This window comes from Phodopus roborovskii, unplaced genomic scaffold (genome assembly GCF_943737965.1).
Source record: "Phodopus roborovskii unplaced genomic scaffold, PHOROB, whole genome shotgun sequence".
Taxonomy (NCBI): domain Eukaryota; kingdom Metazoa; phylum Chordata; class Mammalia; order Rodentia; family Cricetidae; genus Phodopus; species Phodopus roborovskii.
In genome coordinates, this window is record NW_026126541.1 from 10,224,234 (window position 1) to 10,252,071 (window position 27,838).

The following is a 27,838-nucleotide window of genomic DNA, read 5'->3' on the forward strand; positions in this document are numbered from 1 at the left end:
GGCTCTTTGGGTTCTGCATATAGAAAGAATAAGTTGTGCTGCCCTTTCTTAATTCTGTCAGGTGAGCTGTCTTTCCATCTTGCTGAAAATGCATATAGCATGGAGTGATGGCACAATGTGAAACATATTTGCTATCCAAGCATGAAGCTTTGAGTTCAGATACACACACCCCACACAAAACCCTGCATATGAGCACACACCAGTAATTCTAGCTGGAGAGCTGAGGAGCTGAATGGAGAATCCACAGAAGCTTCCCGCACAGGTACCCTGACATGTAAAGTGTGAACAAGAGACCACATTTTAAACATGGTAAAAGGAAAGACTGATAATCAAAGTTGCCTCTGACCTCTATGTAAGCAAAATTGCACATACAAGCATATAATCAATCACACACACACACACACACTTGCACAATAGCACAGAGAAGTGTGTGTGTGTGTGTGTGTGTGTGTGTGTGTGTAGCATGAAGTGTTCTTAAGAACCCCGTTTCCTGCCTTGTATGGCCAAAACCATTGCCCACAACCATTTAATAAATACCTCTTCATTAAAAGATTATTTGCCTTGTAGATTTCAGCCAGCAGTGCATCAGCATATCATGGGAAGCTGAGCTACAGTGCTGACTTATGGAATGACAGCAAAAGAGAAAAAGAAGACACTAAGGTGTCACAGTAACATTTAGGATATGCCACCAATGACTAATGGTGGCTCCTACAAAGCTCCCCTATTCAAAGGTCCCATTACCTCCCACTGGCATCACAGAGAACCTATCTTTTACACATGAGCCTAATAGGGACACTGAACATCCCATTGGCAGTGAATGGTAAAATGAAGTTTTAAAACAAGACTTTGAAACAAAATGTCACATTCTCCTTTGTTGGGGGATCAAATACTATACAGTGGACCCGATGAGTGGCTTAATTTAACAGTCAGGTATCTCTAACTTTCTGAATGCAAACGTTTTGGGCAGGTTAACAGTGTCATAACATGTTTTCCCAAGGCCCAGTAAATACTCAATTGAAGTAAGTTCTTTGGGCATGCTTGGTGCATCAATAGCTTTGGTGAGTCACCTGGTGAGTCTTTTGACCATTTTTGGTTGTACAGTTTGTGTGGCTGTACCAGATGCAGAGATCCACAGCCAGACATTATGCAGAGAGAGAGAGAGAGAGAGAGAGAGAGAGAGAGAGAGAGAGAGAGAGAGACTAAATGGGAAGTCTCCATCAAATTACTCCTCTCCAAGCTCGGGGAACCCTACTCAAGAGGACGTATAAAGAAGGTAATAGCCAGAGGGGATGAAGGACACCAGGAGAACAAGGCCCTCTGAATCAACTGAGTAAGCACATATGAGTTCAGAGACTGAAGCAGAGAGTTCAGGGTCTAAATGGATCTGCACCAGGTCCTCTACATAAATGTAATAGATTTCCTTTTACTATTTTATGGGATCCTGACTGTGAGTACAAGTGTGTCTATGATCATTGCACTTGCTCTTGGAACTCTTTCCTCCTATTGGGCTACCATGTCCAAATTATATATGATAGTTTTGATTTACCTTATTATCTTTTATTTTGTTAGGTTTGGTTGCTCCCTTTTAGAAGTCAGTTACTTTCTATTGTGGAATAATAAGGATCAGGAAAAACAGGCTGAATAGATGTTTATCAGGGAGAAATAACACTTACACCAGAGACAGATGAACGCCAGCAGGTTCCTGTCCCAAGGACGCCTCCAGATGCTCTCTGTCTCTGTCCAGCAAGCAAGAGAGCACTCTGGGGTCCCTGCCTTAGACCTAGTTCCCCCAGGTAATGTCCACACCTGTCCTCACCCCCAATGGGTGTGGTCAGTGCAACAGGTGCGGACAGAGTGAATATCTCACTACAACTTTCTAATGAGAGACAGAAAGAGGGTAGATCTGGAGGGGAGGGGAGGTGGAGAGGCACTAGGAGGAGTAGCGGGAGGGAAAGGTATAACCAGGATATATTGTATGACGATATATAATCAATTTTTAATAAAAGGAAGAAACAAAACAAACAGAAAGCAAAGACTAGTCCTGTTATTTCTCCAAACTTCTAGAAGTACTTTCTGCATTCCTTCATCTTTGGTTGTTTCAAGAAACTCACAACATAAGGACCAGTTATCTAGTAGGATCTTCAGAAACTGAGTATTGATTTTACATTAGATACTGCCCATTATATATAGCTAATGCTCTCGGGGCTGTTGTAGGGGGAGGTAGTGGCGGGGGACAGGAGACATTGCTACCAGGCAGAACACTATGAATTCCAGTTCTCTTTACTATTTACTGAACATATGATTTGCAATGCATCATATAACCTCTTAGTCCCACTCCCCTCAAGTGTTAAAGTAAGAGGTTGATATCTGACTTAGAGAATTGACATGAAAAACAGAGGTGATACTCTTACCTGGACATGCCAGAATTTGGTTCTAATGAATTCAGAACAAGAACAATGACCCACAATGCTGACCTATTTCTTCTCTCTCCAGTTGTACAGCTCCGCTGAATTTGGCAGAAGATGGCAGCTTATCCAGGAATCAGTGGTTCCTAATAGGTTTTATTGGTAAGTCTGACTCCATTTTCTGACCTACTAAGATATCTCCACCTTCCCAAGCACAGGATGGGACCCTGGGATAATAAACACCTTCAGATACTCTTAAAAGTTCTGTCACTAGGCTGGGTAGTGGTGGCACTTGCCTTTAATTCCAGCACTCAGGAGGCAGAGGCAGGCAGATCTCTGTGAGTTTGAGGCCAGCTTGGTCTACAGAGCTAGTTCCAAGACAGCTAGGGCTATTACACAGAGAAACCCTGTCTCTAAAATCAAACAAACAAAAATGTTTGTCACCACTTTCTTTTTTCAAAAACCCTTAATGGATCATTAATATTAGTGAATGGCAGGGACTGTGTAAGTATTTCTTTGCTGTTTAGTAGTTTTTAACCTTCCTAATATTGTGGTCTTTTATACAGTTCCTCATGTTGTGGTGCACCCCTAATCATAACATATTTTTCATTTTTCGTTGCTACCTGATAACTATCATTTTTCTACTACTATTGTGAATAGTAATGTAAGTATTTTTGGAGATAAAGGTTTGTCAAAAAGTTTAAGAGCCACAGATTGGATGAGAACCACCAGTTTAGATGACCCTTTGAGACTTTTTTTTAAGTCACTGTAATTGTTATTGATCAAAACATCTTATACATATATATTACATATTCAAATAAAGGTTCCTGGTATAAATAAGTAGATAGTAGTTGATGATGATGTCCCCCTTCCTTATTTAGGATCTTCTAGGCTTTCTTTTTATCTTATGAGACACAGCAGCAACCCTGTTTTCTCACTTAGTGTTCCATTCCAGCTTTGTTCTGCGAATTGTCAGACACAGGTCTATACTCTGCCCAGCTGATGTTTCTGTGTCATACTGACGACCAGAAAGATCTGCTTTGGGTGTTCCTTCTGGAATAGCTGTAGACTTGTGTAATAGAAAGAAGGAGGGCCCTGGGCTCTTTTTTAATTGTTACAAGGACACAAATTAAGCCATAGTTACCTCACCCTCGTGATATAATCTAAACTGAGTTATCTTCCAAAGGCCCAACTCCAAATGCTATCACAACTACCAATACAGATGTGATGATATAGGTATTTACTTTTGCATGAGCATTAATTATACACAATGCCCTATGCATTTTTAATAGTGTGCTGAAATTATACATATACCTATAGATGAGTGGATCAAGATTCACAGAACTAAGTTCAATATGTGTTAATATAATTTTATTCAGAGAGAAGTTACTTACACAACAAACAGGTGACTGCCGTAAGTTCCCAAACCAAAGATCCACCCAGGCTGCTCTCTGTGATCTGACCAGAAGCAAGAGAGAGCACTGGGGTCGGGACCCCAGACCTAGTCCTACCCTCCTCCGTCCACACCTGTGACCATTCCCAAAATGGTGTGTGGTTAGTGCTGCAGGTTCAGGGGAAGGGGTGGATATCTCACTGCATACACCCTAATATTTTCAAATAAGTTTATACTAAGGATTCAAGTACAGATCAATAATAATATCTATTGAACACAAACGGCAAACTACATGTTATAAAGTGTTACTCATATAAAAGAAGAAATAATAGAGCTGTAGGAGAATGTTGGAGACAATATGGAGCAGAAATGAAGCCAAGAAAACCATCATCTTTTCTTATCCATGCTCCTAATTCTGTCAGAGGGGGCCTCCACCATGGCAATAGATAGCTCAATTTGAAAATCAAGCAAATGATAAAAGTTAATTTTAGCTTTGTGTTCCCAATCCATGTTGCCAAGAAAAGAACAAGGTTTGGAACATTCTGGTGTAATTTTGGTATCTTATTTAGTGAGCGTTAGAATCTGTACCCTAACCTCTGCATTGAGCAGAGCAAACACTAGTTCATCCTGAGCTTCCCATGGAACAGTTGCTCACCTGTCTATAAACAGCATTAGGGAACTAACTCATTGGAGACTTTATGTATTCTTCATTTAAACAATCAGAGTCACCAGGACAGTGAGCTTTGCAACAAGGGCCGGAAAAGTGTCTCTCTTTATTCTTTTGAAGTCACTTCTGAAGTCATGTGGCCTCTCATGAGCCTCTGGAATGGCATGATGGAGGGATACCCAGCTGCTCATAAGCCTCTGGAATTACATGATTGATGGATATTCAGCTGGTCCATTCCAACTTCCCGCTGCCTTTCTGCTTCCTTCACTTCTTCGCTTACTTCAGAGAAGAGCACACATTTGCCCCTTGCCTTTTGTTTGCTAACATTTCTTTGTTCATTTAGTTAGACAAGGTCTCATGGGAGTCAGCGTGGCCTCAAGATCCTTATGTAGCTGTGGCTGGCCTTGAACTCATGATTCTTCTGCCTCTACCTTCTAAACACTGGAAGTATGTATGTGTGCTACCACATCTAACACTTGCCCTCCATATTTCCAAACACTTCCCTAAAATCCTTGTGGTTTTTGAAAGCTAGAGAGCTGTGTTAGAGAAATTGCCTTTCCTTTTTAAAAAATTTCATGTATGTACACTATATTTGCATCAATTCCTCTGTCTCCCTCTTAATTCCCCCTATGACCTTCTAATTCCCTCTTAAATTCAGGGCCTCATAGCCTTTTAATTTAATTATCATTAATAAATAATATTGTATAAGTTAATATATAACCACAAGCTGTTGTCTCCATTTAGTGTCACTTTGTAGCAGAGGAGAATGACTATTTGCCAGAGTTCAGCTGACTGACTACTCAATACCAAGGGTCAGTCCTAAAGAATTTTTTCAAAAGTTATGGAGGAGCTGGGGAGTTTGGTCCAGTAAGTAGAGTGCTTGCTTAGCATGGACAAGGCCCCGAGTTCAATCCTCAGTACCACATAAACTGGGTATGGTGATATATGTCTATAATTTCAGCAGGGCAGTTGATCACAGTGGAAGACTGCATGGAAGCTGTTCATGCTTCTCCTCTTACTAGTGTTGCTGGGGATACCCTTTCAAAAGCCAAGTCTGGAAATCCAGCTCTGTGTCATCTTAAGTCTCCCACTCTGGTCAACATGTTTAAAGATGTATTTACTTTTATAATTTGTGTATAGGCATTTTGTCTGCCTTTCTGTATGTGGAGAGCATCAGAAAACTTGGAACTATATTACAGATGTAGGTGTTGGGAATTCAACTACATCTTCTAGAGAGCAATTCTAATCTGATGGGTCTTCTCTCCAGCCTTTTATTAACAACTTTACTCATTTTTGCCCATGTTCATGAGTCACTGTCACCTCTATGTATTTATCTAAAAATTCGTCTTTTTTTTTAAAAAAAAGGTAAATCATCTTTTATCTCACTACTTTCTGCCTTATTTTTGTTTGTTATTGTTGTCTTTGGTCTTTGTTTCTTTCTTTTTTTTGTGTGTGTGTGTGTGTATGTGTGTGTTTTATGTATATAGAAAGGACTCAGAATAATATAGTCCTTCTGCTATATCATAGAGATGAGGATGATATTTGCCAATGGAAAAGCTGTAAAAAAAAACCAACCTTTCCCTAAATAAGACTTACCATGGGCTGCAAGTATATATACAAGGATGTGGGCACTAGACCTGACAGAGGTTTTTGTTGTTGTTGTTATTGTTGTTGTTTTTGTTTGTTTGTTTATTTTTTGTCTTGTTTTGTTTCACTTTTTCACAAATAGATGAGAAGTCTATGACTCAGAATGCTTAACTGTTTGAACCAAGGTCACATTGTTGGAAAGTAATAAGGCCATTATTTAAGTTAAGGGAATCACTAAAGTTGAATCTATTGATACTATTGCCTCTAATGTTCACTCTGGAGATGGAAATCTAATGCCCTAGACAGATACATAATGACGACTCAAAGGTCTTCTTCTGGCCACAGTATTTGTTTTTGTATCTTTCCAAATATATGTGATATTTGTCCTCCTTGAGTCTCAGCCTTCCTACATTTTCCAGACAGGACATGAGACCCTGTGAGATACACAATACCACAGCTTCTTGTAAAATCTCTTGATCTGTGGCCACATGGTGCATGCTTTCTGATACTTTCCTTGTTCACCAAGAAGTCTGTCAATCAAAGCAATACTTGTTATTACATCCACTCCTGGATCAAGTTGCTTCAAATTACATAGAAACTATTGAGGAGTTTTCAGCCAGCTTTAATTAAAAGAAATGTCCTTTAATCATTGCTTCTCCAGCCTAGTAGGAGAGTGTGACTAGTTCTCAGGTGCTTTTCTCCAGTGTGAAATTGAATCATTAAATGACCATGGGTAATAACATAGCACTTTACACAAGGGTGGGGAACATGAAGTTAAAATCATAGGTTTTCCACATCATCATGCTCTCTTTTAAGAATTATCTCTAAGAGGCAATAGACACACTACTCCTGGAAGCAATCAATGACAATTGTAAATAATTATGGGATGTAACATCTTATTCTTGCCTTATCTAGCGATTGCTAGTAATACCACCATAATGACTATACATAGAAACTTTCATCCCAGGATTGTATACCGCACCCAGAGATGACTTAAGACCTCATATAAAACTTGTCTAAACACAGTGTTTCCATTAATTGGTTAATAGATTAGTCTTCCTTCTTATATAACTGATGACAGTCATGAATGTCCTGTCCTGTGTGAGAAATCATGTCATTGTAGGGGTATAGTTGATGGTTAAGAGTCTTGGGGACACCTAAGTTTTGAGTTCAAGCTTTAACATCTACTAAAAAGGGATTATGGGGAGTTACATCATTTCTGTATCCCTGAGGATTTTGTTCAGAACCCACAAACTAGCAGTAAGAGAATCATCGGTAATGGCCGCCTTTACATTTGTTGCTTCCATTTTCCCAGTGATGACTTTAGTCTTAAATTGGTTTTCTCTGCTTTGGGGCATGGAATGAGCACTTTCAGCTTTAGGCTTGCAGCCTAACGGTGTAGAAATTTCATCATATGTCCTGCATGTTCCCTGGTTTCAGACATCAGTGAGAATGGACAGACAATATTATAGACATCGAAGGTGAAATATCATGTTATACATGAAAGTAAGTTATTTATCCTGCAAACTGAACTGGCGTTGGGTCGATGGCATGATTCATAGGCACAGGGAGATATTATTCTTAAAGAGATAAAAAACAACCTTTGGAATATTCTATCATTCAAGAAGGAAGAATTAATTCTCTTCAGGGGCAAAATACAGATGGGAGAATTGAATGTCAGTCAATGTCACAAACAGGTTACTATTTAATTACCCTCGGTGGTATAGGTTCACAATAAACCATGGTCTTTGATTTTCATGAAACTACTCTGAGGTAGTAGCTGATGCCCCATTATAATGAATGAGAAATCTGTATGAATTACTCATCAAAACAATCATGGTATGCTGGAGCCTTGAAACTTAAATTTATCTGGCTTTATGGCTCTTACTTGTGGTACTAAAGATTAACCTTGCAGTAAAAGCCTATTTCCATTCTTCATCCCCTAATCAAAGAAGACTGAAAAGTTGTTAAGTTTATAAAATTGTGTATTTTTTTTTTATTTTAGCCTAATAATTTAGTAAGAGCTGAGTTTGTGCATCAAACATTGAAAAACAGCATGGACTTGGAGCTACAGTACCCAAATGTCTTAAAAATACATTTCTGTCAGCAACCTCTATATTTATAAGAGGTTGAAAAATGTGGTTTGTTGGTATCTGAGTAAAGTTTGGGATTAAAATCTATGGAGAATATTTCTCATTACAAGACAAGACAAAAATGTTCTTAAACGTTCACTTAGCTGAACATTTGTTTAAGCTTACCTTGTTTTATTTGTACATTTTCTATGATTAATTAACATGAAAAAGTAGGAGCTATTAAAAATTAGCCCATGAGCCAGTGAGATGGCTCAGTGGGTAAATGCACTTACTATTCAAACCTGATAATTTGAATCTAGTACCCAGAACACCCATCAGAAGGAGACAGAGAAACTCTGTACATAGCATGTACTAAATTATATAAATAGTCTCATTGTTTAAGATAGTTCAATGCAATAAGTATGATTGACAACCTATGCCAGATTTAGACAATAAGCAACAAATCCTACTTGTTGTGTGTTGACTGTGTTTCAGGCTTACTGTTTGCATTAATTGTTTAAATGGGTCAAAACTTTCAAGATATAATAAAAATTACAGCCTGCATAAGTAATAAAACAAAAGGTGTTTGTTCATGGGTCTAAAACAGAGGGTCTAACTATATATCCCTCTAGATCATCAGGGTTATTAAATACATCAGATCATGCACTTTCTCTGTCAGACCAACTTCCACTGTGTTGCAGGCTCTGTCTTTGAAGAACCCTCTGGATAGCTTTATGTCTCTCTATGAAAAACTTGGTCAAACCAAACTCTCTGATGATTAAATCTTATGAGCCTGATTAGGTGATATGCCCTTAATTAGACCTAGGTGTAGAATCAACTCGAGAAAGTGACATGAACAGAGAGTGAGGAATCATCATGAGACAGAAGTGCCCTAATGGCCTTTAGCAACTTAAAAAGAGAGAAGATAATGGAAATACATCCATAAATGATGCCCATTGTACATATTTTTCATACTCATTTTCAATGAGTTATTAATATAAAAGTAAATAGAAAGACAGAGTCTCATAGATATTTACTTTACCTTATGATATACATTGGTGAGCAATGGTGATAGAATTTAAAATTAGGTATGCCACACTAAGGACATGTTCATTGTACCCCATGCTTCAACCCTATCTCCAGTATACCTTCATGACATCCATGATGCTATGGATCAGAAAAGTTTGTATTCTATGTACATGGACTCTTACCCTTATCCAGGATTTTCTTCTCTAGCCTTATCCTTCGAGTTATACAAATATCATGTGGAAAGAACCTTGCCATATTTGGGTGAGGATGTTCATGCTCATGTTTCTTCATTATCTGTCTCTTTATAGTGTTTTATTTAGTTCTTCAAGATTAATTGTGATTTCTGTCTGACAAAAAAAAAATGAATACAACCTAGCATGAAGTGCAGTCAAGGTCTGTTTGGATCATTGGTCAGGGGAGCATAAGTTTAGGGTCAACATGTCCAAGTTCAATCTCAGATTCAGTATTCACTCTGTGTGGAAACCAAGGAAGCTTGCCCAAATGTCAGTTTTCTTCTGCATTTTGCAGACTAAAGTGACATTATATTGTTATCAGCAGGTGAATTAGAATTTAGTGTAGTCTACAAATATATCTTTTAAAAATTACCTTCTTTCCAGTTCCTGCAAAAATGTAAGTTCATTAACAGCCAAGACTGCCTTTCACATGCTTCTGCCTACCTTGTATACTACTCTAGCAGTTGCAGAATGTACATGCACATGTGTATATACAAGTATGCATACTATATGCACTCAAGTATGGTATCCTCTCAAACCTTCCTGATGCAGTACTTTTTTTTTTATAAATTTTTAAATTAAAATTTTAAACAAGCTTGTTTTACATATCAGTCCTGATTCCTGCACCCTTCTCTCCTCCCTTGTCCCTCCCAACAACCCCCATCCCATCCCCTTTCTGCTCCCAAAGGAAGGTGATGGCTTCCCTGGGGAATCTTCAAAGTCTGTCATATCATTTGGAGCAGGGCCCAGGCCCTCCCCCATGTGTATAGGCTGAGGGAGTATTCATCTATGTGGAATGGTTTTCCAAAGTCCATTCCTAACTAGAAATACATACTGATCCACTACCAGAGGCCCCATAGACTTCCCAGTCTTCCCAAGTAACACCCACATTCAGGGTGTCTAGGTCTGTCCTATCCTATGCTGGTTTCCCAGCCATCAGACTGGGGGGTCTATGAGCTACCCCTTGTTAAGGTAAGCTATTTCTGTGGGTTTTTCCAGCCTTGTCTTCACCCCTTTGCTCATCATTCCTCTTTCTCTGCAACTGGATTCCAGGAGTTTGGCTCAGTATTTAGCTGTGGGTATCTGTTTCTGCTTATATCATCTACTGAATGAAGGCTGTAGGATGGCATATAAGGTAGTCATCAATGTCATTATAGGGGGAGGGCATTTAAAGTAGCCTCACCACTATTGCTTAGAATATTAGTTGGGGTCATCTTGTAGATCTCTGGACATTTCCTTAGTACCAGATTTCTCTTTAAACCTATAATGGCTCCCTCTATTATGGTGTCTCTTTTCTTGCTCTCTTCTGTACTTTCCCTGACTCAATTTTCCTGCTGTCTCATGCCCTCCTCTGCCCTCCTCTTCTTCTTAACTTTGTCCCTTTCCTCTTCTCCAGGGGACCACGTATGTCTCTCTTATGGTCCTCCTTGTTTCCTGTTTTTTTTTTTTTTTTTTTTTTTTTTTTTTTTCTGGTGGCTAGATTGTAGGTTGGTGATCCTTTGTTCTATGTATAAAATCTTATATATGAATGAGTACCATGTGTATCTTTTTTGTGACTGGGTTGCCTCACTCAGGATGGTTTCTTCCAGTTCTATTCATTTACCTCCGGATTTCAAGATTTTGTTTTTTAGCCGAGCAGTATTCCATTGTGTAAATGTACCACATTTTCTCCATCCATTCTTCAGTTGAAGGGCATTTAGGTTGCTTCCAGGTTCTGGCTAGTACAAGGTGAACAGATGTCCTTGTTGTATGAATGTGCATCTTTGGGGTATATACCTAAGAGTAGAATTACTGGATCTTGTGGTAGACTAATTCACATTTTCCTGAGGAGCCACCACAGTGATTTCAAAGTGGCTATATGAGTTTGTACTCCCACCAGCAGTGGAGGAGTGTTCCTTTTTCTTCACATCCTCTCCAGCAAAAACTGTCTTTGGTGTTTTTGATTTCAGCCATTCTGACAGAAGATGGTATCTCAGAGTTGTTTTGATTTGCATTTCCCTGATGGCTAAGGATGTTGAGCACTTTCTTAAGTGTGTTTCAGCCATTTTAGATTCCTCTACTGAGAATTCTCTATTTATTTCTGTACCCCACTATCCTGATATGGTATCTTGAGAAGTCAGAACAAGAAGAAACCCTCTTTGGATTTCAGACTTTCTTATCTCTTCCTATTCGCTCATCATTGTTGACTTCCTCCCTGTGGGTGAGACCTATCCTTCTACGTGAAGCCTGGGCAGTGAGATGAAATCCTGGAGCAGTGGCAGGAAGGAGTTTTGAGACTCATGCCAAGGGCTGTGCTGGAACATTCACTGCACCTGCACTAAGACAGCTAGATAAGAGCATTTTCATTATCCTTGAGAGGCATGTGTTTTATCTCTTTTCTAGAAGTTAATGATCTCTACACGAGTGCTGTTTTCCAAACCTCTCTACCTTCCTTCACTGCTTAATCTTTTCCTGTGATTAGCAGGTTTTCCTTACGAATTAAAATGAATGTGCCTCATCACTTCTCCTGCAGCCTTCATTCACTAATGGTCATCGATGATCACTGTCCCTTTATCTTGATGATTTCCTGTCCTCCTAGGCAGCAGCTTTTCTGTCTTTGCAAAATAGAGATTCAATCATGTCTCTAGATGTCCACTAAGAATTTCTCTGATGCCAAAGTGTCACCCATTGCCAATAATGAGAAGAAAGAAGGAAGGGGACTAGTCATAACTCTGGCTTTCTAATTTGTAATTATTTTAGAGGAAGTCAACTTAATGATAATGAACACACCTCGCTTAAAACTTAAAGACTCCTGAGATTACCCCAAGTTTTTGTGTGTAATTAAGGTTATTTATTCAGACTTAGGTGTGCGTTTGCAATAGCAATGTCTTTTCTGGAATTCTGCTTATAAAAACATGGCATAAAGCTATATGATTCCTTGAATTCTAAGTGTTCCTCAGTAAAACAGACGAAATTATGCTTCAACTTGCCTATTTCCCCTCATATAATGTAAAGCATTGATAACTATCTAAAAGATGAGAACATTTGAATATGTCACATCATCCATTTTGAGATGATGTTTCTTTCTTCTTCAATCACACTTCTATTACTGTTTCCTGTAAGAAACTACTGAGATATAGGTCAACCAGTTTGACCTTGTACGTAAATATCAGATGTCAGGGCCATGGAAAAGAGCAGGTAAGATTTTTACATGCACTCAAGGACACAACACACACATACACACACACACACACACACACACACACACACGACTTGACTAAAAGTCTAATACACTGAAATGCTTAGAACACTGAACAATGCCTGGTATGTGTCACATATCCTCCTATACCACTGGAACTAAAACTTAAATAAATAAATATGTACTATTATTTTGTGAATCAGTAAAATAAAAATGTCATCACTACAACATTATGATCATCATGACACCTACTTGTTTCATATGTATTAAAATGAAACAAAAACTAAAGATTTGGGGAATGGATGAAATCGCCTTCCAACTGATAGTGGCCATGAGAAATGGATTTGGGGTTGAGGGAGCTTTAGAAATTTGTTTTACCTATTAAAGATTAGATGAAGTTCTCTTAGCACCTACAGAGTAAGATGAAGAGGGTAGAGTAGAGAAGACACAGCACTGACAGTTGGTAATTTGCCAGGATAGGTCAGGTGATCATCCCTGACACAGTTATGCTTCAGAATCTTAGCACTCAAGGAGAATTTAGAGGGCATTCAGTCTGACCTCCTATGGCTTACAGGGAATCTCCTCTACAAAGTGCCAGAGAAATGGATGCCAAGAGCGTTTTAAAATGAGAACAGAATTCTGCTGTCTATCAAGATCTATCTTCCTCTAAGTAGAATAACAAGAGGAAATGGACCTGTCCCAGTGTTGTTTATTGTTGGCCCCGGCACTTAAGACATCAACACCTCTAAGCAAAACAATCCCATAATTTAGAGAAAAGTGTCAAGGCTTCACGGGCATAGCAAGATGTGCCCCGGGGTGTGTACAGAGCCTGCATTCATAAGATTTATGGTAAAGAGTTTTACATGAGCACCCACATTTGAGGCAGATAAATCCCAGAAGACATTACTATTACCAATAATTGAATTACAAAGCCATTATCATGTGCCGAGCAGAGCAACTTTAGGACTCCATGGTGACAGGAATAAACTTGTTAGAATATTTATGTCTGTATACTTCCTGAATTGCCAACCTGTAGAACAAACTGATTAGCTCATGTTTATCCTCTGAGTAAATATTTTTTTCCGAACAATTTTGTAGCTATGGAAAACAGGGTATCTTGGAGAGAGGGATGTAGTTCAAACATTAGCATTCAGCCCCCCCCCCAAATTCTCATAGGTGAGCCTCTGCTTCCACAGAAGCTGTGCTCAAAGTAATGCAGTGCAAGAACTTTGGACTTTTTCTGTGTTCAACATGAATAAATAAGAATATTAGTATCAATGCATTTTCTATGAAAAACAAAACTTACCTATAAGAGTAGCCTTACAATAAAAAGCATTATTATAAGGCCAGAGGAATGGTTCAGTGTGTAAGAATAAGTACTACTCTTACAGAGGATCTGAGTTCAGTTCTCAGTACCCATATCAGGTCCCTCACAGCTACCTGCAACTAGAGCTCCAGGGAAGCCACCATCTTCTTCTGGTTTCTGCAGACATCTGTACTCATGAGCACATGCACACCACAGGCATACACACATACACACACAGCCACATACTTAAAAAAATCTTTATGGAAAAGTATAGTGATGTCTTGTTTATACTCTAACAAATCAAGCTTGCCTGAAGATCAGAGGGCAGAGCTGACCACTAGTTAACCATAGAGGTCTGGAGGTCTGCATAGACATATAGGAAGTGATATGCCTGGGTGGAGAGAGGAAGTGGTAAGGTGGGAGAACACAGGAACTCAGTCTCTTTTTGTCTGGAAAGTTGAGAAGGTAAGATGTAGCTGCGGCTTACTCCTTCCTCTTTCTGATCCAAGATTAGAAGCAAGATATCACTACAGGATAGGATAATCCTGCAACATTATCACTACAAAGTATAGTGTATCTTTATTTTTGTGTTTATGACACCTATGAGTCATGAAAGTACAACAGCTGAAATTGTATAGGCATTTGCATTTACTGCTGTCTTTAGAGGATGAATGGCAAAATGACCTAGTTATATCAAGTGGTAATGCTGAGTTTCTAAGACAAGTTTCCTATTTACTTCCTGTATAATTAAATATATTCTCATAAGCTTTGAATATAGTTTCCCTTTCTACAATATTTAATTGTTAAATAATGTCACAATTAAAGATCGTTTGGAAAGGGCTGGAGAGATGGCTGGACAGTTAAGAACACTTACTATTTTTATAGAGAAAGCAAGATTGGTTCTCAGCACCCACATGTCAGCTTACATCCAACTTTAGTTCAAGGGGATTCAGTACCCCTTCTGACATCTTCAGTTTCCCACACATAAGGTACACAGACACAGACACACACACACACACACAGACACAGACACTCCCTCCAAAAATTAAAACAATTAAGCAAATAGATATATTTGTAAAAAATTCTAAGCAATCCCCACATATACTTCAGCTGGTTCCAACCAGTGTTAAAATAGCTTACATAGGTATGGTACAATTTTCACAGTTAAGAATTTCACATAATATCAACTTGAGACATTATTTTGATTTACCTTGGCTTTCCTACAGATATCTTCTTTCTTCCAATGCAAAATTCTATGTTACATTTACTTATCATGCAATTTTTTTTTAACCTATCATGAAGTCTTCAGTTTTCTTTATCTCTAATGGTCTGTAAAGTGTGTGTGTGTGTGTGTGTGTGTGTGTGTGTGTGTGTGAGTATGTAGCATTAATCAATTACAAATAGAAAGGAAAATCAAACCAAAAAGGTATCATTCCATTTAGTAAGCTATAATGTGATAGAATGTTTGAGAAGATATATAGACTCCTTTTTTTTCATAATTTTTTAATTTAAATTTCAAATAAGCTTGTTTTACATATAAATCCAGTTCCCTCAATCTTCTATCCTCCCCCTTCCCCCCCACCAACCCCCAGTCCATCCCCTTTCTGCTCCCCAGGGAGGGTGAGGCCTTCCATGGGGAGTCTTCCAAGTCTATCATATCATTTGGAGCAATGCCCACGCCCTGCCACATGTGTCTAGGTTGAGGAAGTGTCCCTCTATGTGGAATAGGCTCCCAAAGTCTATTCAGTAATTGGGATAAATAATGGTCTGCTACCATAGTTCCCATAGACTGCTCAGTTCTCCTAATTTACACCCATATTCAGGGGGTCTGGGTCGGACCTATCTATGCTGGTTTCCCAGCTAACATACTGGGGTCCATGAGCTTTCCCTTGTTCAGGTCAGCTGATTTGTGTGTTTCTCTAGCCTAGTTTTGACATTTTGCCCATAACTCTTCCTTCTCTGCAACTGGATTCCAGGAGTTTGGCTCAGTGTTGAGCTGTGGGTGTCTGCTTCTGCTTCCGTCAGCTACTGGATGAAGGCCCTAGGATGGCATATAAGGTAGTCATCCGTCTCATTACAGGAGAATGGCATTTGAGGTAGCCTCTCTACTATTGCTTAGATTATTAGTTGAGGTCATCTTTGTAGATCTCTGAACATTTTCCTAGTGCCAGATTTGTCTTTAAATCTATAATGGCTCCTTCTATTATGGTATCTTTTCTTTTTCTCCTCTGGTCTTTCCCTGACCCAATCTTCCTGCTCCCTCATGCCATCCTCTCTCCTCCTCTTCCTCCTAACTCTCTCCTCTCTGCCTCCCCTCATACTCCCAATTTGCTTGGGAGATCTTGTCCCTTTCCTCTTCTCCAGGGTAGCATGTATGTCTCTCTTAGGCTCCTCCTTGTTTCCTAGTTTTTCTGGTGGTGTGGATTGTAGGCTGGTAATCCTTTGCTGTATGTCTAAATTATATATATGAGAGAGTACATACCATGTTTGTCTTTTTTTGTGACTGGGTTGCCTCACTCAGGATGGTTTCTTGTAATTCTATCCATTTGCTTGTGAATTTCAAGATTCCATTTTTTTTTTCAGCTGAGTAGTAGTCCATTGTGTAATTGTATCACATTTTCTCCATCCATTCTTCAGTTAAGGGACATTTAGTTTGCTTCCAGTTTCTGGCTATTACATATAATGCTGCTATGAACATAGTTGAACTGGTGTCCTTGTATGAATGTGCATCTTTTGGATATATGCTGAAGAGTGGAGTTACTGGATCTTGAGGTATACTGATTCCCATTTTCCTGAGAAACTGCCATACTGATTTCCAAAGTGGCTGTATGAGTTTTCACTCCCATAGCAGTGGAGGAGTGTTCCCCTTTCTCCACATCCTCTAAAGCAAGAACTGTGTTTTTTTGTTTGTTTGTTTGTTTGGTTGGTTGGTTGGTTGATTGTTTTTTTTTTTTTGTTGTTGTTGTTTTTTGTTTTTATCTTAACCATTCTAATAGGAGTAAGATGGTATCTCAGAGTTGTTTTGAATTGCATTCCCCTGATGGATAAGGATGTTGAGTACTTTCTTAAGTGTCTTTAAGACATTTTAGATTCCTCTATTTAGAAATCTCTATTTAGTTCTGTACCCCACTGTTTAATTGAATTATTTGGTTCTTGAGTTCTTTGTATATTTTGAAAATCGATGTGGGGGTTGGTGAATATCTTTTCCCATTCTGTGGGCTGCCATTTTGTCTTGGTGACTGTTTCCTTTGCCTTACAGAAGCTTTTCGGTTTCAGGAAGTCCCATTTAGGAACTGTTGATCTCAGAATCTGTGCTACTGGTGTTATGTTCAGGAAGCAGTCTCCTGTACCAATTTGTTCAAGGGTACTTCACACTTTCTCTTCTAAGAGGTTCAATGTAGTTGGATTTAAGTTGAGCTTTTGATCCATTTGGACTTAAGTTTTGTGCATGGCAATAGATATGAATACATCCTGCAGTCTTGTACAGGTCAGCACAATTTGCTGCAGATGCTTTATTCACCATTATATGATTTTAGCTTCTTTGTCAAATATCTGGTATCTGTGGGTGTTTCAGTTAATATCAGGGTTTTCAATTTGATTCCATTGGTCTTCCTGTCTATTTTTACACTCATATGAAGTGCTTTTCAGGGCAATGGCTCTACAATAGAGCTTGAAGTTAGGGATAGTGATGCCTCTGGAAGTTCTTTTATTGTAGAGTGTTGTTTTGGCTATCCTGGGTCTTTTGTTTTTCCATACAAAGTTGAGAATTGTTCTTTCAAGTTCTGTGAAGAATTGTTTTGGGATTTGGATGGGAATTGCATTGAGTCTGTAGATTAATTTTGGCAAGATTGCCATTTTTAATATGTTGATCCTACCTATCCAAGAGCATGAGAAATATTTCCATTTTCTGGTATCTTCTTTAATTTCTTTCTTTAAAAACTCAAAGTTTGTCTTATATAGATCTTTCACTTGTTTGGTTACCATTACTCCAAGATATTTTATGTTGATTGTGACTATTGTAAAATATGATGTTTGTCTGTTTTTTTTTCCTCTGCACCTTTATATCTGTATATAGTAGAGCTACTTATTTTTTTTTTTTTTTTAGTTTATCTTTTATCCTGCTACTTTGCTGAAGGTTTTTATCAGCTGTAGGAGTTCCCTGGTAGAATTTTTTGAGTCACTTATGTAAACTCTGCTGCTCCTTGATACAGGCAGGGTCTTGCTGTGCAGCTAGGGGAGCTTCCAATCAATGATCATCTGCTTGATTCCAGACATACACATCTGACTTATTTGGAGTTCTGTCCTGAAGGTAACATGAAGGCTGCTTCCAAACTCTCAAAACTCCCAAGTGTGTCTAGGACCGTATTGTACAAATTCCCAGATACATGACTCTAGAGCAATTGTTCTTAACATTTATGGTGTGACCCTTTAGTACAGTCCATCATATTGTAGTGACCCCCCCCACCATAAAATTATTTTCATTGCTACTTCATAATCACAGTTTTCTACTATTTCAAATTATAATGTTAATATTTGTGTTTCCCAGTGGTCTCAGGTGATCCCTGTGAAAGAGTTGGTTGACCTCCCCCAAACAGGGAATTTAACCAAACGTTGAGAACTGCTATTCTAAGAGATAGACAAAGCTTCAGTTGTTATATTTTTCATCTTTTTACTGGATGATATACATACATACATACATACATACATACATATATATACCTCCCACTATCTTTTCTGAGATGCTAAATTACAAAACAAGGAAATATTTTTCTTTTTTCATATTCATCTCTTCTCTAAGCCCTGTCTGTTTGTCTATTCATCTGTCTGTCATCAGGCCTAGATTAAAAGTTCCAATCTTTAAGGAAAAGGTATTTTTTGTCCCGAAGCCTTGGCTTCCTAAACTGGAATATGACAAATCTGGACTTGTTCATCTGTAACTCACTTCCAATCTTCAAGGAATCCTTTAGTGATCATAGTGCTGCTAACCATAGTTTCTGTACTTCTCACACAATCTTATTATTTATTATTGTTACTGGAGTTTGAATTCAGGGCCTTCTACTGTTAGGCAAGCACTCTACCGTTAACTTATAGTCCCAGTCCACTTATTATTAACAACTACTACTAATATTCTTCTTTTTAATCCTTATATATGGAACCATAAAGGAATTATAAAGTCTAAGTTTTGGTCTGATTTTATCATTTCTTAGCTAGGCAAGTGCATTGCTTTCAGAATTGAAACTGTCTTTCAAATAATGGTTTTCATTATTTACCGCATTTGTGGCATGTGTGGATTTTGAAGGCACACAGTATGCATTCTAACCTAAATTGTTGACAGATGATGATCAGGCCACTGACAAGGGCACAGCCTTGCTGCCCTATCTGACATCACTCTCCCATTTAATAGATAAACAGCCCCTATGTTCCATAGCCTTTGACAAAAGGCTGATTTTTCTGATATAGTTAAATCTCATGGTTTTATATTTTATCTACAATCCAGCCCTCAGAAATGTTCTTACCTCCCATAATATTTTATATATAAAATATTGTATGTATGTGTATATATATATATATATACACACACACACATACACACACTTACATGTATATGATTTAATCATTAAAGTTTCAAGACGTACAGAGATTTTTTTCCATTTCACTCACTATCTTATCCCTAATGCCTAGAACTTAGCCAAGCACACAGTACGTCTTCATTAAATAATTCTAGTTCAGAGTCAGCCTTTCATTCTACGTGATGTTAAGTTTGAAAGATTCCTAGGAATCCTCAGCACAGTGCATAGACACTATTCTGAGTCATCTTCTCCAGCAGCCCAGGAGAATATGTCACAAGAAGACACTTGAATGTTTTATTATGTTTCAGTCTTATTTCTATTTATTTTGTGTATTTTCTGTTGTCCATAAATAAGTACCTAGAGCATATATGAATTGCAACTGAAAAACTAACACATATTGGGTATATGCTCATCTTTTCTCCTTGTATTGATGTGTTCAAACCAAACATTATCTGGAGATAACCGTTCCCAAACATTAGAGTTATGGTCTCTCAGGGAACATAATTTCTATGGGTTCTATGGGATACCCAGGTTTCAGTGCTTTTAAACTTTGGTTTGTGTTCTCTCATCTAATGTTCATGATCCCTACACAGACACCTAGAGGAGGAGAGTGCAAATGCCATTTTCTTCTTGCTCCTTGGTTAACCTGCCCTTTCTAGCACTGGACCGTTGGCTTCTGCTCTCACTCTGAGCACAAGCTCAGCATAGACAGAGTCCTCCTGGCAGGTCACCTAATTGTTTTCCAGTCACAGTTTGTTCACAGATTTGGCGATCCCTTCTAGCCCTGGTGGTAATATGGTCAGTGTTTATGTCTTAGACGTGTGAAATTTCTGATCTATCTTCTATTCAAAGCAACCCTTTATTCTCTTTGTTTGTTATTCATATACATATTTAGTCTACAAATAGACTTCATTTTCTATAATGAAAAAGCTACTGTTTTTTATTCATACTTAACATTTATTAACAATAATTATAAAAATCTTGCATACATATATCTCCCTTATTGACACTTGATGATCATTCTTAGAGGTGGGGATTTATTTGTCACCCCAACCCCAGAATCGTTCCAGGGATGCTGGGATTTACTTACATGTGCCTTCCCAATGGATCTTTTCCCTATCAATGTACACTTTTACTTCGGGTCCATTAATAGACAATAGCTCAGTAAATTGGAGCATTTTCATTTAATAGATTGTAATAAAGTACTTAGAGATTTACCACATTAGTTTTATGAGCAGATAAGAAACTGTCTCCTAGATATATTATTAGGCAAAATTAACATGTAGCTAAAAATATGAAGAAAATGATAGCACTAAAGTTTAAAAAAGAAAAAAGAGAAATGTTAATAAAAACATCACAAGCTCTTCTTTAGCTATACTCACTGATTATTTTAAATTTATATCTCTCAGTCTCACTGAGAGTCAGACGTGATGTCTATTTAAAATCTTTCTTTTGTATCTCATGGCTCTATAATTTTCATTTGGGAACTGGGTGCATTGACCTGGCCATGATCCATGTTCCATATGCTTTCATACTCCTATCTATTCCATGCACATTTGGGAAACCACAGAGACAAAGAAGAGTAGGTAAGCAGGAAATATAAAGGATATAGGAAGTGTTAGTACTGACTTAAGAAGCATGTAGAAGACAATGGATGTAAGTGTAGCAGCTAGGTTTGTCCTGGCCGATACATACCCACTCAAGTGAGCCTCTAAAGTAGACATTACACTTTATCCACTATTTGACCAAGAAAAATTTACATGACCTTGGGTATGTCCACTTGTAAAATAGATATAGAAAGCAAATATTTATTGATAATAAATAATAAAGAAATTTATGTTCAAACAGTTATGGGGGAGACACATGTAATTTGAACGTTTATTAAAGACAAGAGAAAAATGTGTACTAATGGTGGATGTGCTTATTTGCATCTAGAAGTATTTGATACTTTTGGACAGAACAGCATCAGTTTTTTTTCAGAACTGATCATTTATGCTGAAAACCATACTTCATATATAATACAAAATTTAACAAGTGTGTTTCTGGTCACTAGAAAACAACTGGCCATATATTTTGTTCTAATCCCAAACCAAAATTTATCTAATGGGCTTGTTATTGTTCTATATGGAATTCTTGTCAGGAACTCAAACAAATTTTTTTAATTCAATAATTTGATATAATTCAATACAAAAATACATTAATACATGTCAATGAATGGTGGTAGAAAGATGTGAAAAGCCTTTGTTTTCTGTAATCAGGCCATTGTATTTCTATTAGAGCAGAAAGAATAGAGTAAAGGCCCTGGGACTACAATAGGCTATAATCTGGAACCTAAGCTGAGGTGTTGGAAGGGCATTGTTGGAGTAATGGCTTGCACAGTGTGAAGGGTATATCATGTGCATTCAGAGAGCCAGCAGTAAACCTGTGTGATGCCTCACTAGTGAGTGCTTTCCAAACACCTGAGACCCACCTCACATTTGAATCAACTTTTGTTTTCTTTTTTCATTAAGAAACCTTGCACTGTTGCCATTTTTTGGACCCTCCACCTCCAGTTAGGTAATGTTGTATAAAGCCAAGACTCACAGCAGGAGGCCAGACTCTTGGAGCAAGTTGTTTCTTTGCAGCATTAATGTTTACACCAAAAGCTTTAATTCTACAAAAGCAGTTTGTACAATGAACATCTTTACCTTGTCATTACCATTTTGAGCTGTGTGAATTCCTCACTCTTCAACAGAACCCCATTCCTCACTGTTTTTCTACACACACACACACACACACACACACACACACACACACACACATACACACACACACACACTCTTTATATTTATGTAAAACAACCTCTGTGCAAATAAGTAGGCCTTTGGCTCGAGGAATATAGATGAAAAGATGAAGACTTTGATCTTGGGAAGCTTAAAGTTACCTCCCATGCTGACTTCTCAGTAGGTCATTACACATGGGAAACTAGCAATCATTTTTATTTATTCTATCTACTTTATTTGTTGTTCATAGGAGGTAGCTTTGTTACTGGGAAAACAGTGTGGCAGAGTGAGACTTGGACTAAAAGAAACAAGAAGAATGTGTGTCTCTCTAGATAAAAAGAGAGTAAAATGACTTTCAGGCATCCTTGCTTTCACAGGACTTGCTTTTCCTGGTTGCACAAGAAATGAGACTTCAGGCTAAGCTGCACTGTTCCACAGTAAAAGTTGTGGCAGTAGCCAGGCTTTTTCTGATGATGATTGCTTTAGAAACTAACTATTATGGCATGTGAAGAGTCAACCATGGCTGTACAGAAGGGAATCTAGGAATCCAACTGATAGTACCTACCAGGCACACCTCTGTCTCTAGCAGGCAGGATTGCTTGCTTCTGGGGGCAGTGTTAATGGAGAAGTCCTGGGTGATACATGAATCCTCTATTGAAACAAAGAAACTGAAAGCAGAAGTCTCCTTCCCTAGCAGTTTCTGTCCCTCTGCAAATCCCAGTCCCCTGGATGCTGAAACTGCATTTCTAAATCTGAATAAGTAGGTGCTCTCCAGTCACAGTATTTATTTTTTAATACTTGCTCTGTAGTTATCTACTTCAGGACATTTCATGTCTCTACAGCATTTATTGAGCACTATATTAAAGTGGGATAAACCCAGACAAAATGCCAGGAGAATGATAAACTAGTGACATTTCTGAATTCCTCTTTAGAAAATGTCTACAAAGGCTGCAGTGGGCTGATTGTATTTCACAGGGCTGACATCGCAGTGCTAGGATTCTTGGTGCAGCATGTCAGGTTGGATTTAGCTTTTTTCATATTCTTGGCTCTGGTGATCCCCAAGTTTTATTCTAAAGTAGCTCCCAATGGGAACACCGTTTTGGGATACCAGTGGGCTACTGCAGGCTTGATTGGGCTCTTTATCATTGGAACACTGTGTTGAGATATTTACTTTGTCTGCACCTGTGACACTGACCATGCCTATTTGGGGTGGGGACAGGGGCAGACATTACCTGGGGGAACTAGGTCTAGGGAAGGGTCCAGAACTCTCTCTGGCTTGCAGCATGGGGATAGAAGAACATCTGGAGGCATCCTTGGGACCAGGAACCTGCTGGCATTCATCTGTCTCTGTTGTAAGTTAATTCTCCCTGAATAAACAGCATATTTGTTTTTCCTAATCCTTAGTAGACACATTAGAACACCTCTAGAATGGCCAGGAAACTTCTACTTCAGTTTCTCTTAAGGTCCACACACAGGCAAGGAATACCATTCATCCATTTGAGTGATTACATACTTTTTTTATTCCATTTTTTCTCAATGTAGAGATTGCACCCAGAGATAAATGCATGCTAGTCAAGTGCTATACTACTGAGCCACATCTTCAGCCATACATCCTTAGCTACATTCCATGCCATCTAATGGCTCTAAGAGTCAAATGCAAAACCTTAGCATTGCACAATTGTGCTTCATAATAATGTCTAACAACATTTCATTGTGTGTTTTTTTTTTTTATTCTGCTTTTGAAACTCCAAATCTCTTGAGTCACTAATAGAAATCCCAAGTGGATAACTCCCTTTGTGACCTCAGACTAGGCCTGCATTTGCTACTTCTATTTAAATGGGATGTGCTTCCACCATCAATATTTATCAGTCAGCTACCTAAGTATACCTGGAGATTTGATCTAGTATATTTCAAGGTCAGCATAGGCCTGTTCTCCCTGAGGTACTATCTACAGATAAAAACAACCAAATGAACAAAAACAAAAACATTTTTCCTGGGTGTACCAATGGCACCCTAAATGTTATCTACCATTAGCTTGCAATCCTGAGTAAATAATTGGTGAATTTCACATTTCGTATAGTTGTAGTCTGGTTCGTGGACTATTATATTATATAATTTTATTAGTTTTTGAGTACTGGCAAGTAAAAACAAATAATTTTTTATGTACCATTTCTGTTAGTAGGCATCTATGATATATCCCAAAGAGTTTCTTGTGCCAAAATTGGGTTTAATTTCATAGGTTAATATTCATCTCTTTACATAAAATGGGATGTGTAAGGAGTATGGGTTTTTCCTCTCGCCGCCAGGTCTAGTCCTGCTGCTACGCCAGCCCCAAATAATACACAGAGACTCTGTATTTGATACAATGCTGTTGGCCCTGTTACTTGTTTCTTATCGGCTAGCTCTGCCTTAATTATTAACCCATTTCTGTTGATCTATGTATTTTCACATGGCCTTCTCTTACCGGGGAGGTGGCTGGCGTCCAGCTCTCTCCAGACTCTCCATCTTGACTCCTCCTTACTACTTCCTATTTCCTCCTTGTCTCCTAGTCCCTCCTATCTTCCTTTCCTAATGGCCAACAGTGCTTTATTATTAACCAGTATGAGAAACATATACAGAATGACATCTCCCATCAGGGATGATAGAAAACAACAAAATCAGCAAAGATTATTAAGCCCTTGCTCTATAATAGGAGTATACTTGGGGTGGGGTCTCAGAATTAAACCTAAGAGCTCACATCTACCAGAGTTGGGCTCAATCACCTATTAGCTAACCTTCCTTACCACTCACAACATGACCAGGGTAGCCTGGATCATTCTCACCTTAGGATCTCAAGAGGCTGTGATGATAGTTTCGGTACTACAAGCCAATGATGCCAGGAATTTTACACAAGTGTGTGTGTGTGTGTGTGTGTGTGTGTGTTTTCTAGGAAACCTTATTTTTGTGCTAAAATAAGTGTAGACATGGTTCTAGAAGTCTTGAAGGGATAACTGACTCTTAAGTAATGCCTCACCTATGAAAAGCATATTTAAATTCAGTCATCTGTACCTAAGTCACAGAAACAAAGTGATGGCAGAAGAAGGGTGAAGTTGGGAGATTCCAGGCAGATGTACTGGCATGGGTGTAGGTCTGAAGAATTTAGTTCAAAAAGGAAAAGGGTTTCACATTAGACCTATACACAAGGTAAAGTGAATCTTCAATTAAAACAATCCTGGGCCACAGTTTTTCATCTTTTATAGAAACATTATTTTGAAGTCCCAAGATGGAGTATCGTATATTTGAAATAATAGAAAATACTACTATGTCAGAACTTTCTATGTCTTTACTGCAACCACAAGCATTTGTACAATCACACATGAGGTATCATGTGAGTCCACATTGTGTGTCGTACATTCACATGCGTGTGTAGTGCCCATAGCCATGCATGTGCATGTAGATGCTTGAACAGGAAATTCCTTCTATTTATTGGTTTTTCTCAGTCACTCAGACCTTGAGGCAAGGTCTCTTACTATCCCAAAAGCTTGGCCATTTAGCCTAGGCTGGCCTTGTGACAGGGCTTTCTGGGTCTTCTTTTCTCCATTCCAATGCTGTGGTTGTTATATGTATGTTGTGGCTGACCCTGCTCAGATACCCCTTCGGGTAAGAGGTGAGAAGATGCAGGAATGAGGAGTCAGTAGCAGAGCGTGCTACAGACTCCTTTATTAAGGAAGTTAGGCCTGCCTTTACACCCCCCTCCCAAGGTCCCATTGGCAGCAAACTCTGTTGCCTTGTCCTTTCCTCATTAGCATCTCTGGTCAGGTGGCTCTTCCTTAGCAGTCTGTGGGAGTAGAGGCAGGCTAGGCTCAGGGAGGATGTGCCAGCATCACATGCTCATGTTGCTCATGTGGCCTGCTTTGGTAGACTGGCTGGCAGTTTCTCCTACATATGCACGTGAAGCTGCCCCAGACTTTTTACAGAGGTGATGGGAACTCAAACTCAGTTCCCTCTGCTTCAAAAGGAAGTCTCTTACCCACTGAGCCACTTCCTTAGCACCCCCTTCCCCATTGTCATTCTCATTGCTCATGGCTTGAGATCTTGTCTGAAGAGGCCACCTGTGGATTTGTGCACTATCTCGGTGTTGGAAGACTAAGAGCCATGCCTATGGACCGGCAGTCTCCATAATATTTAACTAAAACGCTCACCTTCTGCATTTGTTCAAGCTATTTCTAGTGATGCAAAATGTTCAAATTCGTGTTACAGGTTTCCTTGAGTGAAATGATAAAAGCCTTATTAGGAAGTGTCTGCTTCCTGGGAGAAGAAAGCAGGATTTAATGTTTAGAATATAGATTTTGAATTTCAGGCCATGTATCAATCAGAGAAATCTTACTGACAGTGATGATAATAGGCCCATGAGGAGACTACTTTTGTAAAAATGAAGAACAGCTGAGCTAGCGAGGCCTCAGACTCTCGGAGTCGGGAAAATGAATTCAAATGAAAAGAGTTTTCAGAATGCCCCCAAGACATTGATTAATTTACTTCTTTCAAAGACTCTGTAGCTCTTTGTACTTCTTCCTCCCTTTCCTTCCCTATTCTAACCGTATTTTTATTTTCTTCTTCCATGCCCCCCTTTTCTTTTCATTCCACAATTTACAGTTTTACTATTATAGGACAAATAAATGGTTAAAAATAATGACTCTAGTAGTTTTATTTATTGTGTTCACCTTTGTGTGTGTGGGGGGGCATGCATGGGCTTGGTGTCCCTGTGTTTTATTTATGAATGTGATTATTGACATTATCAGGCTGTTGTCACATTTGGGGAAACACACAATTTTTTATGAGAAAATATGAGACATACTTTAGGGGATTTACATAAAAATAAATGCTTGTTTACAGGAAATGCTATCACTGTTGTGAGTAGGGTATATTTAGCAGGAGTGGCTTCTCAATTGGGTCTTTGAAAAGAGTCTGGGAGACTACAATGAAGCTGGAGCAGAGCATTCTAAACTGGAAGCAGAACCATCGAGAAGCTCACCCATGAGTGTGTAATGGATGAGGCACTTGGCAAAAACTTTTAATGTGTTTGAAGATTAGGCAGTGAAATGGGATGAGGCCTGTCGTTTGCAGGCTGAAGCTCCCTGGGGATCCCTGAAGTGATGTGCACTTTTGAACTTTGCATCTTCAAGGATGCAATGTTGACTGACTGGGGGGTGGTATGCTACAGTACAGCATATGACTCCTTTCTTTATAGAAATTGAACCAATTAAATTTCTTTGAATCCTGCTTAAAATAAAGCACAAATACAGTTATGCTTAAGTGATCCTATTCTATAAAAAGTCTGGGTCTAGCGTGTGATTGCATGTCTTATTTATATAACAGAATAATCCTTTATATTCAGTATGGTGTCTGAGCAGTATAAAATAGGTTTTCTTTTTACATTAAAATATGGATTTAGGACATATTAAAACATGTGGTGAACCTACATTTCTTCCTGGTTACATAGGGCCAACACAGCTGAGATCAGTCACTCTGCTACGGGTGTTTTGAATTGGTTGTGACACACTATGTCAACAAAAGTTCATATATTTTGTAAATTTCAAGTGACAAACTTTAATTAGATCTGTTTGCTCAGTGAATCGCTGTGCACATCAACTATCTAA

General features: G+C 38.6%; 1 protein-coding gene across 1 annotated transcript in view; it reads left to right on the forward strand.

The window, feature by feature from the left end:
• Positions 1 to 27,838, forward strand: part of Sorcs1 (sortilin related VPS10 domain containing receptor 1) — a 505,553-nt gene that overhangs the window by 346,360 nt on the left and 131,355 nt on the right. Inside the window, exon 5 of the mRNA XM_051199684.1 lies at positions 2,494 to 2,567. Coding sequence (XP_051055641.1) covers positions 2,494 to 2,567 — 74 coding nt within the window. The remainder of the gene's footprint in view (positions 1 to 2,493; positions 2,568 to 27,838) is intronic.